Below are 14,366 nucleotides of genomic sequence, written 5' to 3' on the forward strand. Positions count from 1 at the left end.
TAGTAAGTTATAATTTTCTTGATGTTGTATTTTCAGATGAAGATGATGAGCATAGCCCAAGAGAAGTCTGTGCATTGTTGATGCACTCAAGTCACAGTCTGAATAGGTAGTGCTAGTACGTGGTACCAGTTGCTAATGTCCCTGGTTTTGTCAATTCTATAAACAATCCCAGTGGATTAAAAAACTGATTTGCGCCACTCATTCTTAAAACTTCAGAGTGTGACTTGTACTAAATCTTGGCTGTGATAGAAGCCAAGAAACAACAACGATTGCAATAGCATTGCCAGCAGTACACACTTGGAAGATAGTAAGTTTTAATTTTATTGTTTGATTGTTAGTGATGTTTTATTTTCAGTTGAAGGTGATGAGCATGGCTAAAGAGAGATTTCTGCATTGTTGATGCACTCAAGTCACAGTCTGAATGGGTAGTGCTAGTACGTGGTACCAGTTGCTAATGTCCCTGGTTTTGTCTATTCTATAAACAAACCCAGTGGATTAAAAACTGATTTGAGCCACTTACTCATAAAACTTCAGAGTGTGACTTGTACTAAATTTTGGCTGTGATAGAAGCCAAGGTAGTTCTAGTACGTGGTACCAGTTGCTAATGTTTCTTGGTTTTTTCCTATTCTATGACAGCTACATGGTCTTGCCCTTTGAACTAATATTTGACCTCATAAAAAAATAATCACTATTTAGAATTTGATTGACTTCATTATGTGCCCGGATCGATAGATCCGAGGCGTATATTGTTTTTGTCCTGTCTGTTTGTCTGTCTGTCTGTTGTCAACTTTAACCTTCGCCATGACTTTCGAACCATGAAAGATAGAGACTTCATATTTGGTATGCATACTCCACCAATGAAGTTCTTTCAAATGACACCAAGGTCAATGACCTTGTGACCTTGACTGTGACTTATTTGCTTAAAATATCTTTTTCGAATTTTCGCCATAACTTTTGAACCATGAGAGATAGAGACTTTATATTTGTAATGCATACTCCACCAATGAAGTTCTTTCAAATGACACCAAGGTCAATGACCTTGTGACCTTGACTGTGACTTATTTGCTTAAAATATCTTTTTCGAATTTTCGCCATAACTTTTGAACCATGAGAGATAGAGACTTTATATTTGTAATGCATACTCCACCAATGACGCTCTTTCAAATGACTTCAAGGTCAATGATCTTGTGACCTTGACTGTGACCTTTATGCTAAAAATATATTTTACAACCTTTCTCCTGAACTTTTGAACCAGGACAGATAGAGACTTCATATTTGGTGTGCATACTCCACTAATTAAGTTCTTCAATTGTCACCAAGGTCAATGACCTTGTGACCTTGACTTATCTTCTGAAAATATTTTTTTGAACTTTGTTGCCGTCCGGCGCATAGTGTTTCACAAACAAATCTTGTTTTTTCAATTAGTTTCAGTTTTTCTAAGTAAAAGCAGGTAAATAATATATTTTTGTTGAAATGTTACATAATATGAACATGTACTTCTACAAATCTGATTACTAGTATTTTTATTGATACTAGTATTCTATTGATCAGTTGTAAAGACTACACGTACAACACAGAGTATATAGTTTTACTTTAAATTAGAAAATATCTTCATGATTTAGTAAATAAGAGTTTAATTTTTTTGAAATTTCCATGACAGGATTGATTTTTACACAGTAAAACATTTTGAAACATCTATTTAAATTAACAAGACAAGAAAGGAATCCAAAAATTGAGCTATTACCTTAAATCTAAAAAGAATATTTACTCTGCTACTTTAAATATTACTTTATTGTACTTTTAAAAACTGTCTTTATTAAGAATAAAAAAATAGGGATGTGGACTATTTTTCCAAACTGAAAGACTGATTTTCAATACATGTACTTTGATATGTAATTAATATTCCAAATTCTACATAATAGGGTTCTAATGCCCTGTTCACACAGAGAGTTTAATTTGCAGTAAATTAATGCGAATTAATTAAACAAATGCGAATTAAAATAATGCAGATGAAATTGTGTTCACACGACAGCTAAAGTGAAGTAAACTAATAAGAATTGAAATTTTACTTCTATAAAAAAAGCTATTCACTCGGCTATTATGACGTCATTTGTAAATCATGTCAAGTATGCCGAGTCATCCTTTTGATATATTGGTAATAATCATAGTGGCTACAGGGATAGATTTAGTGATTAACATACTTTTCCTTGATTTTTGAACCAAATATGGCACAGATACATGTACCTATATCTAACAACCAACATGTGTCCTGTGACTTAATTCTGGTCTCATGCATGTGTCAAAATTAAGTTCGAATTAGCTTTGCTTAGCATTCACATGGAGCTAATACGAAGTAATTTAATGTGCGTTAAATTAAATTGAATTAAACTAATTTCCTGACCAATAAATTATCCGTGTGAATGCGATTCAAATTCAATTCGCAGTAACTTATGTTTAATTCGAATTAAACTTTCCATGTGAACAGGGCATAATGATGAAATTGTAATGATACAAATGTTAATAAACTGTCATCAAACTCAACTTTTGTTTTGATAATTGTTGTAAAGTATACATATGAATTTTAACAGAGTACTGTATACAGGATTATTTTTGCTCTGCTTTATTTTCGCCCTTTTACACTTGCAAACAATTTTGCCCTGTCTTACATTTGTCCAGTCACAGTAATTTTACTGTATTCTTTTTATTCGCCAAGTTTTAAATTCACCCAACCAAGGGTAGGGTGAAAGGGGCAAAAATAAAATACGGATGAAAATTTCCCTGTATACAGTAATCAAATCAGTATAATTAATATTTTGAACTCTGCGTTTGTGGTGTATTATTTTTTAAGATAATGCCATTGTCTCAAGCCACAGTCTGAGAGTCTGCATGAAGCTCTCTCCAGAATGGGAGAGGATCCAACATTTTGGCTGTGGTTTGCACCGATGAGATAATGCAGGCATAACAGTAACACAGCACTCAACAGTGCAATGTGTGAAAGGTGATAATTCACACTAAATAAAATGGAAATTTTAAACATGTATATATAAATTTAATGTTTTTTTTTATCACCACAATCAATATACAATCATCATAAATCTGTATAAAAGCATGTAAATTGAGTTATACCCAACATCATATTAGCTATCGACATGAAAGGCATACGAGTCTATTTTATCCATGAAAACATCAGAACTAACATCATGAATTAGTGTAATTGTCAATGTCAAGCTTCTGTAAGCCTATGCAATCCCTGCACTGCTATTTGGGATTCACAGATAACATAATTTGTTGTACAGCACTTCATTTTTAGACTTCATTCAATTCAATTAAATAAAATGCTTCTGTAGCAGTACATAGTATGTTCCACATTTTCACAGCACAGACTTTTTCTAATCAAGATAATTGGCACTCATCAAGTTTCTTTTAAAATTTTTTCAACCTCTTTCTAAAGATCTGTTTAACTGTCTGTGAATTTGGGTGGTCTTTTCTCTGAAAACGCTGTCATGCCCTCCTTTCGATCATTCTAAAATGCAGCATAAATATTCAAGTATGAAAATGTAAACAAAATTTGACTACAAAGAGTCAATTGTCATTTATCAAAGCACAACTACTTACTGAGGCAAATGAAGCATGGAAAAGCCTCTTTTCAAAATGAAGTCCTTCTTTAAGAGACATTTCATATGCTGTCAAAGAACAAGAAAATCAGAAATTTTTAATAAACTTAAATAAAATATATAACAAAACAAAACTATAGTAAAGATCATACTCTAGCAGTTGACCAAAATAATAAGAACATATATATATTATTATAACTGTAACTTGATCCGAAAGGTCATAACACATCGAGTTGACAAGTGTGGATTATCAGATCAAACTCCAGATTTTTTTATGCTTTAGAAAAATAACATCATTTTTCTGCATTATCAGTTTCATAAAGTGGTGGTATGGATTCAGAAAACCACAGTGTGGTGATCCGGATCACTACGTCACATGATTGCGTTAAATTCAAATGAAACCATGGCATCTCAAAACAGGGCACTGCCTCGCAAGTGAGAACTATGAGGTACAAAATCAGATTGTGTGATAAAGATTTTGTGAGAGTTTCATTATATTTTATTTTCAATATTAAAGAAACTGTGATAAAAGATGGGTATCCAATGTGTAATATACATTCAGATGGACACCCCAATTAAAATATAACCCTTCCTCTTTTTAAAGGGGATCAGAGATAAAAGGGCAATGGAGATTTTGTCTTGGTTATAATAGCCATGATACTACTTGAATTAGAATGTACATCTCAACATATTGAGTAAAGAAAATCATGCACTCTAAGTTAACTTTTTTTTTCTTTAATGAATACATACCTGCATTGACTGCTTCCTTGCACATTCCTGTGGCTATTTTAGAGAAGCTGCTGATTTTCTCAGCTGTTTTGACGGCCTCATTGACCAGTTCTGCTGCTGGGACAACTTTACTTACCAGTCCTATGAAAGAATCAACACTAATCAGGAGAAGAATCAACAGAGATTAGTTTGATTTACTCTTAAAGATTTTGTATTTCTCAATTTGTTAATTTCTAGTTTCATTTACCATGTGTAGAACTAAAATTCAGAATATTTTTTCTTAGTCATCCATGATTGCTTTATTCCAATATATAATGTGAAACTGAACAGACATTTGAAGAGAAAGAGGCTAAAAATGTTGCATACTTATCCAGTGAATTTTATTGTCATGCTTGTATGTATGTTTTTACCTGCTTTCTCGGCTTCTACTGCAGACATCCTATCAGCTGTTAACACCATCTCCATAGCCTTAGATTTCCCGATAGCTTTACACAGTCTCTGGGTCCCTCCAGCTCCTAATTACAAAGCAAACTATAATCAGTCTCATTCATTCAAGTCTCTTTTATTTTTTTATAAATCTGAACCACCTAAATGATGCTAGGCATCATATTTTTGTACATTACATCTGATTCAGGTCATTTAATGGGAATATTTGTTGATAGGGTTTAACAGCTCCTGATGTATTCTCAGATAATGGCCTATCCTCAGACATATACATTTTATGTAAACTGTTGTCAAAAATGAATTTTAATTGACAAGATTACATTGTATAAGCTCCTCTGGTCAAAGACCAGAAGGGAAAAGTCTTCATTGAGTAAATTAAGGGTAAAAACCCATTCCTATGCTTTTTGCATAGTCAGGACAAAGACAGTGATTTTTCTACAATTTTTAAAAGGGGCCTGGGACTTTTCAATTGGGAAAAATTGTCGACATTTGTGTCAAATTGGGAAAAACAATAAGATTGTAATTAACTTTCATGTTGACAAGTAAAATAAAATATATAAGTAAATGTAATATCATTTACTAAATTTATTTGCTACAAAATTTTTCAACAAAATGGACGCAGTTCTACATTTTTAATTTTCTTTCATTTTTGTTCTTTGATTGTCCTATATTCCATTTTTTGCCATAATGGTAGATATAACTGAGAAAAAAATCATTCCCGATTTCTCGCTTTTGCTCGCATTGGAGATGGAATAATCTTGACACAATTTACAAGCATGTATTGCTGTATTTCTCTGCAATGCTAGTATCTGCAGAATGAAGAAACAGTTTAATTTTCGTGAAATCAAGGAAGCTTGTTGTAGAACTTCTACTAGTACTTGCAATTCACAAATAAAGCTATGTTTAACCAATTCACACACATATTAAATTTATTACGAGGTATTGACACACAAGTTTGACATCCACATGATCGATGTGTTTTTCCAAGTCTTGCAAACACACAAATAAACTGCTGTTTTCGCCATTATTTTAAGCGTCCGAATGACCAAAAACAATAGCGTTCCATTTTAGATAAGTCGTACATAAAAAATGCAATATAACCAAAACAATACATTTCGATTTTGGAAAGAAAAGCAGTTGAAAATTGGGAAAAAATCGGTAATTTTTGAGAGGGGAAAGGGCCGATATTCGGACATACATTGAGTGTAGGAAAATCACTGAAAGAGCACATTGTGGGTATTACCCATCAACAGGGGATGCTCACTCCACATGGCACCTGATCCCATATCTCTTTCCAGAGGTTCATGTTTGCTATGTTTGCAGTTAGTACTGTATGATTGGACTGTTAGAATGACTTCTATTCATGATCTTGTGAAAATTTCTTTCCAGTAGGACATATATGCTAACATATGAGTTATTTCTCCAATCACATTTTATTTGACATTTATCAAAACCTATTGGAACCAAGAAATTTGTTTTATTATTTATTTTACCTGGTATGGTGCCCAGTGTGATTTCTGGTTGTCCAAACTGTGCTTTGTCTCCGGCATAAATTATATCACACATCATGGCTACCTCACAACCACCACCTAACTGCAAAATCATATTTAAAAAAAGCTTCAATCAATGTCAATAGAATATAATTTATAAATATGGTAAGAGACTGTTATTTCATAGAAGTCAAATATTCCTACATCGTGAAATCTCTTTTACAATGACTATCACAAAACCTTGTCCAATGTATTTATCACTGCGTCTTTATTGATTAATAAAATGTGCTGCCCTAAACATTCAAATATTTTATTTTATATCAACAAATATTTGCTTCCTAGTCAGCATGCTGATTTCAACATAATTAGCATTTACAATGAAACATTTGCAAACTGAGTGGGTGAATGCCAACTTTTAACCCTGATCAACATATTACAGTTTGTCCCAGTTTACATGGAACATGTAGAATATAAAAAGGTCTTTTAACTTACAGCAAATCCATTAACAGCTGCAATCACTGGTTTTGAGCATCTTGACAAGGCATCCCATTCACTCAAAAAATTTCCTCTCCAAACCTCTGAAAATTCTTTTGTCTGCATTTCCTTAATATCAGCCCCAGCTAAATTATGAATTTAAATCATACAAATTATATGTATATCTAAAGCACAGACTACAATTTTTATTTTTATGTAATGTTACCTAGCAGCACATATACATGACATTGTATCAAATCAATTTTTAAAGTTTAAATTTCTCCATTGTTATTTAAAAGAAAATTCAGACCTGCAAAGGCTCTTTCACTGCCTGTCAATACAATAGCCCCAACATCATTATCAGCTTCAAATCCCTTCACAGCTTGATCAAGCTCAGACATAAGGCCTGCACAAAGTGCATTGAGTGCTTTTGGTCGATTAAGTTGAATAAATCCAACATTGTTCTTCTCTCCTTTCTTTTCTACTATGATATATTCATATTTTCCTGTAAAAAAGAGCAATAAATGTCACACACATTTTTCATGAGGAAGAGAAATCTGTGTATAAAGCAAGTGTAATGTGTGTGTGTGTGGGGGGGGGGTGCAATGAACCAGACTGGGATTTCAAACTGGGCCTCCTGCATCTTCAGTCAGGTGCTCTACCAACTAAGCTATCTGGGCACCTCCACATTCCTCTCTCCATAAAGGTCCTTGGTACTAGATAGTATGTGGGTTAACACTTTAGCTCAGTCGGAAGTGCACCTGATAAGTGATGCAGTGTTCCCAGTCAAGCCATACATTTTCTCCTTTTCTGTTAGAGATTTGGTGCCATTGACCACCCTGGACATGCCAGGGGCTAATAGCAAGTGCAGATAGCTTTAACGACAATGCCTGGGCAAAGAGATAATTTGGACTTCTGCACATTCATTCGATAAAATTTTCCCCCAGGATTTTGGACCTACAATGCATTGCTTCATACACAAAAGATAAAGCAACATTCTCTTGAGAATAACAAAAAAAAAAAGAATACTGTAGATCACTAAATTTTCGCGACACCTTATTTTCGCGAGATAGTCATTGACTCTTGATAAGCGAGACATAATTTTCACGAATTGTGGTTATTGTAGTGATGGGGAATCGGAAAAAAAATAGAATCGGTTATCGGTAATAATCGGCTGGGCATAATCGATTAATAATTGATTATAATCGAAATTTTGAACTTTAATAAAATCAATATAGAAAAGTTTAAACTTATTCAGATTTCTGTCAGACTTTTACAAAAAAAAAAACATTTACTTACATAAAATATTCAAAAATGTTAATTGAAATTTCTTTTATAACAAGTGGAAAATAATATTTTGTTTACTTTAAACAATATAGGACTATATAAGACTATTGAAACAGAATGGGAATTTATTTTAATTTTTTTTTATAAAGTCATTGCAATAGGTATTTTACTGATATTAGTCCCGCCTTTCATTTAATACATGTATATTTTTCTTAAAATTAATTTTAATTAGTTAAAATAATAAAATTGCAAGTTTTAAAAGTAATTATGCAGAAGTTAGACTTGTATTTATGATAATAATTACGTTTAAAGATTGACTAGACTAATTATGTTTTCCTTTGTATAGTAAAACCTTGCAATATTAGCGTTTCTGGGTATTAGTCTAACCCCATATTTAATCATGGCGGTAAAAGTATCAACAAGACACGGAATCCTGCCATGTTTTCAACGTTTATCACTACTTTTATGCTCTTTGCACTTGGATTTGGTAATAAAATTAAAGTATGACAATTTTATTTTTTGTTAGCGATGTCGGCGACATTTATTTTATAATCGATTAGTAGCATCGAAGAGCTTCTAACGACCGACAATCGACTGTCGGCGACAATCGTTCCATCACTAGGTTATTGTTCTATATAATCTTAAGGAATACTATTATGCGCGAGAATTTAATTTTCGCGAGCACACTGTCTCACGTAATTACACGAAAATAAAGTTCTCGTGAATAAAAAGTGATTTACAGTAATAAACTTGCCATGATTTAATGAATTTGTTGGAGAAAAATAGTCAGTAAAACAATTCTTCATTTCATCAGCCCTGTTCAGGCTTCGATTTGGTAAAACACTGAATGTCACATGCAGTTTGACAAGCCTGATCAAATGGAATCTGAATAAGTATCTGTGCTCGCCCTAACAGTTGCATCATCATAATATTAACTAATAAGAAAGTGGGTTATGTCCCAATGGCAAAAACAATTGAAGAAGGGAAGAATTTTATGATTTGGGCCGTGAATATTGGCCTGGGTATCTCAGTCGGTAGAGCATCTGCCTAGTAATACAGGTTCCCGGGTTCGAGTCCCAGTCCATCCATATCCATTTTCTCCTTTTCTATATATACCCGATTCTCATTATATCGCGGGTTTCATTGTACCGCGGTATATCGCAAAAATTCGGATACATAGCCTATATTCTTTTTGTTGATGGACAATCTGTATGTTGTCTGAATGTTTACTTTTTTGATGATTAAGAAGTATGGAACATCTGTTTGAAAAAAAAATATTCAAATAAAACGTAATTTGACAGATTTCCACTCCCGTTTTTATTATATTTAGACCATTAAATTTATAACCAAATAAAAATTATAATAAAGTTCATCCTTTAAAAGTCTTTAGTTTGTACAATTGTTTATTTTTTCACTTAGAATTACAATCTAAATTCAAAAATAAAAATTGAGGTCCATGTCATCTACAAGTTTCCATGTTTACCCATGCCGCGATACAATGGGACTCTCCAATTTAGAAGATAAATAAGACTACCAGTTTTAAAAATAAACCTCGAATTAAACGACGCAACATTGGAAAATAATTGCACTAAAAAGTTGGGCCATAGTTAGAATTATAAATATCATTTAATATAAGTTAAATAAAAAAATTGAAATTATACTTTTTTATGCAAAAGAATTAAGTACCACGATATAATGAGACACCGGTATATATATATACATTTGCAAACGGTTTGGTGACAGACAGAAGAATAACCAAAATCATCACGTTTTTCTATATGTTCAGGGGTTATGATGGAGAAAAATATGCAATGCAGCTGTAAAACGGTTGAGACTTTTTTTTAAAGGAAATTCGGAATGCTAACGACCTTTGAGCTGCTGCCTGTAACATTGATATTTACTTCAAAGTAAGCTGTGACAACATAGATTTAACTGTGCTATATGTTATTTACCTGTTGACATCCATCTAGAAGACAAGGGAACTGCAGAAAACTTTAAAGAAGATTGTCCACTGAATAAAAATTGTCTGCATAGCCGTGCACCTGTTTTCAAGCAAGCCATTTTGAATAGTCTTACTAAGTTACGAAAAAAATCTTGAGAAAAAAAATAGATCACAAAAAAGTTTAATTTTCAAATTTGTATATTAAGATAAAAGAAGTTATTAATGACTTAAATTCAACATTTTAATTTCATAGAATTATCAGAATTAATATTTTATTTATGCAATGTATTTCTAATTTACTTTTCCTTATTTAGCCGAATCAGCATAAGCATCTTTTCGATACAGATTGATCCAACATCTCTTAAACGTTTTGTCGTGTTATTTGGGGGTGTGTTGTTCAGTAGCAGAAAATACTGTCACATTCCACATGAAAATGAAAGCAAATACGTATCGATAGTTGGAACACGTGTATTATGGATTTATCCCTCGGTAACTCGTATGGTAACGGCTTGCTGTATGCGGGCTGGAACCAAGATCAAGGTAATTATATCCCCTTCACTGCACCTTGGTCGCTTTTTGTTTACAAAAGTTTGAAGAGCTTTAAACACTCATGATACAGTGTCATATACTTATATATTATTTGGAAGAATTTGAAGTAAATTATTCATTTAAAGGTATGAAGAACGTTTACTTAGCGTGTACTATGTTCAACAGAAAAGACACTCAGGTTTTTAATTTTAAAAAATGATAAAAGTTATTCAAAAACATAGACAGTTACTTTCAGAGTATATACTAAACCTGTCCAGAGTTGTTGAAAACTGTCGTCCATGCTAACAAAATTTATTAAAAATGCATGTGACTGGTCAAAATGCTATCGATGCAAGTCCAAATGATCGACCCTTATTATTTCGTTAAGTTTTGATTTTGTTTTTCTTTTTATTATCAGCACACTTTCTGGCCTGATTATCATGTAAATATTCATGTAAAGTGCACTTTCTTTGAATAAGATTGAGGCTAATAAAAGCAAAACTAGCATGGCTTCTTGGCCCATTAAATCAACCACTGGAGTGAAAACAGGTAAAAATATTAGGTAACAGGATGATGAAGACAAATTTAAATATGGAAAATCTTGACAAAATGAATTTAAACACACAGTTGGGGTAAGCCCTAAATCTATCCCAATGATCCCGGATTTCAGATTTTCATTGATCGTGTTGATATCATCATTATCGATGCACAGTATAATGAATGTATTCAAATTTTTTAGACACATTTTCTAGGTTGATATAAATTCCCAGATGCGTAAATGTTTCAACAAATTCTATGTATTATGCTGAATTAGCACAGTCACTTACTCAAAAGTGGTAAATCTAGTACTGTACGTGTTATAAAAGCAGAAACTGAAAACAGACGAGGATTTAGAAATGTAGACTATTATGAAGTAAAAATATGTGTACAGGGTAATGAAGTAAATAAATTAAATTTTTTTTTCCCTCTTTCTGCGAGGTATTTTTGTGACTTAAGATTTTGGACTGGCTAAAATCACTTTGGACTGGCTTACCAGGTTTTTCGTCTTCTTGCCAGTCCAATTGACTGGAAGTCTGAAAAAGTTTTCCACAACTGTGCTGTCATTATGTATCTATCATTTCATTGAATCTGGAGCATTGGGCATCTGTTATAGATGGATTCGTCATTCCTTTTTGCTTAACCGTAAAACAATGATGTTACAATTTATAGCACTTCTGTAAACTGTATCTCATGGCATTTAATTTTTCCCATAATTTAGGATCATTACTAAAATATTTTATAATACATGTAGTTAAAATTCTCCCAATCATGCCAGTGTTGATGACTTTCTGCCCCTCAGGATTAAGATTCTAAACTTTTCAGATCAGTCTTCATCCATTCCAACAAAATTTTAAAACCTTGAGATTCTTTCGTTTTCATTGCTGAAAGATTAATAAATTGAACTTCAATATGTGAAACATAGTAATTTAGTAAAACCAACCACACTTTCTAAATTTCTTTTAATTTCAGTTTTTCAAACATTGATATCTAGACGTTTCTTCTTAGTTTGAGATTAGCAAGGTTTTACTGTTAACAGTTGTTTTTTAAATACATTTGGATGTTATAAGATATTTTGGTTTTTATTTTAAACTTTAAATGAGATTTTTGTATTTACAGGATGCTTTGCCTGTGGAATGGAAACAGGGTTTCGAGTGTACAATTCAGATCCTCTGAAAGAAAAAGAGCGACAAGGTTCGACACCACCCCTTTTTTCATTAATTACAAACAATTTAACTTGAGCCATTGTACCATTTTATATTTGGGTTATATCAAACTTTTCTAATTAATTTTATTTACATAATGTTGACAAATATACTAGGAAATTTAAGACACATCAGAAACCTATTCCAAGTGATAAAAAACATTTTTTATGTACAGATTTCGCTGATGGTGGGATTCATCACATCGAGATGTTATTTAGGTGCAATTACTTGGCTTTGGTTGGTGGGGGTAAAAATCCAAAATACCCCCCAACAAAGGGTATGTGAATCATTTATACCATATTGTAAAGATACATCTTAATTAAATTCATAAACTGTACACAAACATTTTCTTTATATATAATGCTATCTTTTGAAAATATTACATACACAAGATTAAAAAAAATGTATAGAGGAAAAGTTGGTAATCCAAATACAGTGAAAACTGTCTATCCGATACCTGTGTAATCCGACACACTGTGAATTCTGATGTTTACTTTTGTTCCCTTTTTACCGATTTCCATGTTTCGTACACTATGTAATCGGACATCCTGTCTACTCCAACACAAAATTCATCTCCCAGTGCATGTCGGATTAGACAGGTTTCACTGTACACGTATATAAATCAGTCACATTCTCATCATTTTGTGATCACATTCAAGGACTCTACAACATGTCTTCCAGACATCAGCCTTTCTTTCAGTTATTATATACTTATTGTAGTGATGGTATGGGATGACTTGAAAAAGAAACCTGTGATAGAATTGGAGTTTTCAACAGAAGTCCGTAGTGTCCGCCTGAGACGTGACAGGTTAGATGAACAATGTGTCACTTAGTTTAGTTTAGTATGGCATAGTTTCAATTTTATCCACTATTATATCTATATGACTAGTAAATAAAGATTTCAAACAGGTAAAGGTATGTTCTATTTATGAGGGGTGTTCAATATTTTTTGTCCCTTATGGTTTTCAATAAAAATTAGATCACTTGATTCGGTTTCTGGTCATCCATGAATGAATATATCTTTTATTGACATTGTGTCAAAATTTGGAACAAGTCTGTGCACTCTGAAACACAGACTTACATTTGCAACTGACGTACCCGAATACGCTGTACTTCAATTATGGGTAAAACACGAACTCTGCAGTCACTTGAAATAAGAAGGTATATTCTTGCTCATTGTGCCATTGGTATAGAACGGAATTAAATATATGAAGAAATTGTTCGGATACATGGTGGGTCTGTTATTTCAAAAATGACAGTTTACAGATGGGTTAGCAAGTTTAAGAGTGGTAGAACACATGTTTCCGATGACAAACATTCAGAAAGACCACCAAGAGCAGTCACCAAAAGTAATGTTTCCAAAATCTGTGATATTCTTAAGACAAATGCATGACTTACCATCAAAGAAATAGCAAGATGCGTAGGAATTAAAAAGGGCAGTGTTTTTACTATTTTAAAAGCTAAATTAAAGTACCATAATATTTGTGCAAGGTGAATTTAACATATTCTTACCAAAGCTCAGAAGAGGGATCATTTGCAAAAGAGCCAAAAACTTTTGAAAATGTTTAAAATATGGACACTAGGAAGTTTAATAAGATTGTCACAGGTGATTAAACATGGGTCCATTTTTTCCAGCCAAAAAAAAAGTAAAAAATCAAGTTTTGATTGGAAAGAATATGAAGAGGCCAACAATTGCAGAAAGAACTCAAACTTCTAAGAAAGCTCTATATGCAATATTTTTCAACTCAAATGGCTTGGTAGTCCAATATGCAGTCCCACAGGGCAGAAGTGTCAATGGAAATATGTATTCTTCAAGTATACTACCGAGACTTTATCATTTTTACAAAAAAAGATGACCTAATACCGGTTTGAGAGGCATTAAACTTCTGCATGACAATGCTCCTGCCCAAATAGCAAAAGTTACTTGAGACTATTTACAGCGTCACAAAGTTGTTGAACTTCCACATCCTGCATATTCACCTGATCTCTCTCCATATGACTTTTTCTTGTTTGCAAAACTAAAAGAAGCTCTCTATGGAAGGCGTTTTCAATTGCGGTCAGCACTAGGATCAGCTATTTTTCAGTATTTAAGGGGTATACCACAAAAAAACTTACA

At 32.7% G+C, this 14,366-nt stretch overlaps 2 protein-coding genes across 2 annotated transcripts; one reads left to right on the forward strand and one right to left on the reverse strand.

Moving 5' to 3' along the window:
• Positions 1–1,750: 1,750 nt before the first annotated feature.
• LOC134277589 (enoyl-CoA hydratase, mitochondrial-like) lies at positions 1,751–10,130 on the reverse strand. The gene is made up of 8 exons (XM_062759914.1): positions 9,991–10,130; positions 7,062–7,256; positions 6,770–6,897; positions 6,281–6,380; positions 4,754–4,858; positions 4,365–4,484; positions 3,616–3,683; positions 1,751–3,523 (listed from the first exon to the last, which is right to left on the reverse strand). The coding sequence occupies exons 1-8, from the start codon at positions 10,097–10,099 to the stop codon at positions 3,458–3,460; spliced, it is 891 nt and encodes a 296-aa protein (XP_062615898.1). The 5' UTR covers positions 10,100–10,130; the 3' UTR covers positions 1,751–3,457.
• A 189-nt stretch (positions 10,131–10,319) lies between these two features.
• LOC134277588 (WD repeat domain phosphoinositide-interacting protein 3-like) lies at positions 10,320–13,083 on the forward strand. The gene is made up of 4 exons (XM_062759913.1): positions 10,320–10,520; positions 12,165–12,239; positions 12,426–12,527; positions 12,971–13,083. Exons 1-4 carry the CDS (start codon positions 10,454–10,456, stop codon positions 13,081–13,083), a joined length of 357 nt encoding a protein of 118 aa, XP_062615897.1. The 5' UTR covers positions 10,320–10,453.
• The last annotated feature ends 1,283 nt before the right edge of the window (positions 13,084–14,366 follow it).

Source organism: Saccostrea cucullata, unplaced genomic scaffold (assembly GCF_032062105.1).
Source record: "Saccostrea cucullata isolate Sc308-1 unplaced genomic scaffold, CSIRO_AGI_Scuc_v1 ctg6146, whole genome shotgun sequence".
NCBI lineage: Eukaryota > Metazoa > Mollusca > Bivalvia > Ostreida > Ostreidae > Saccostrea > Saccostrea cuccullata.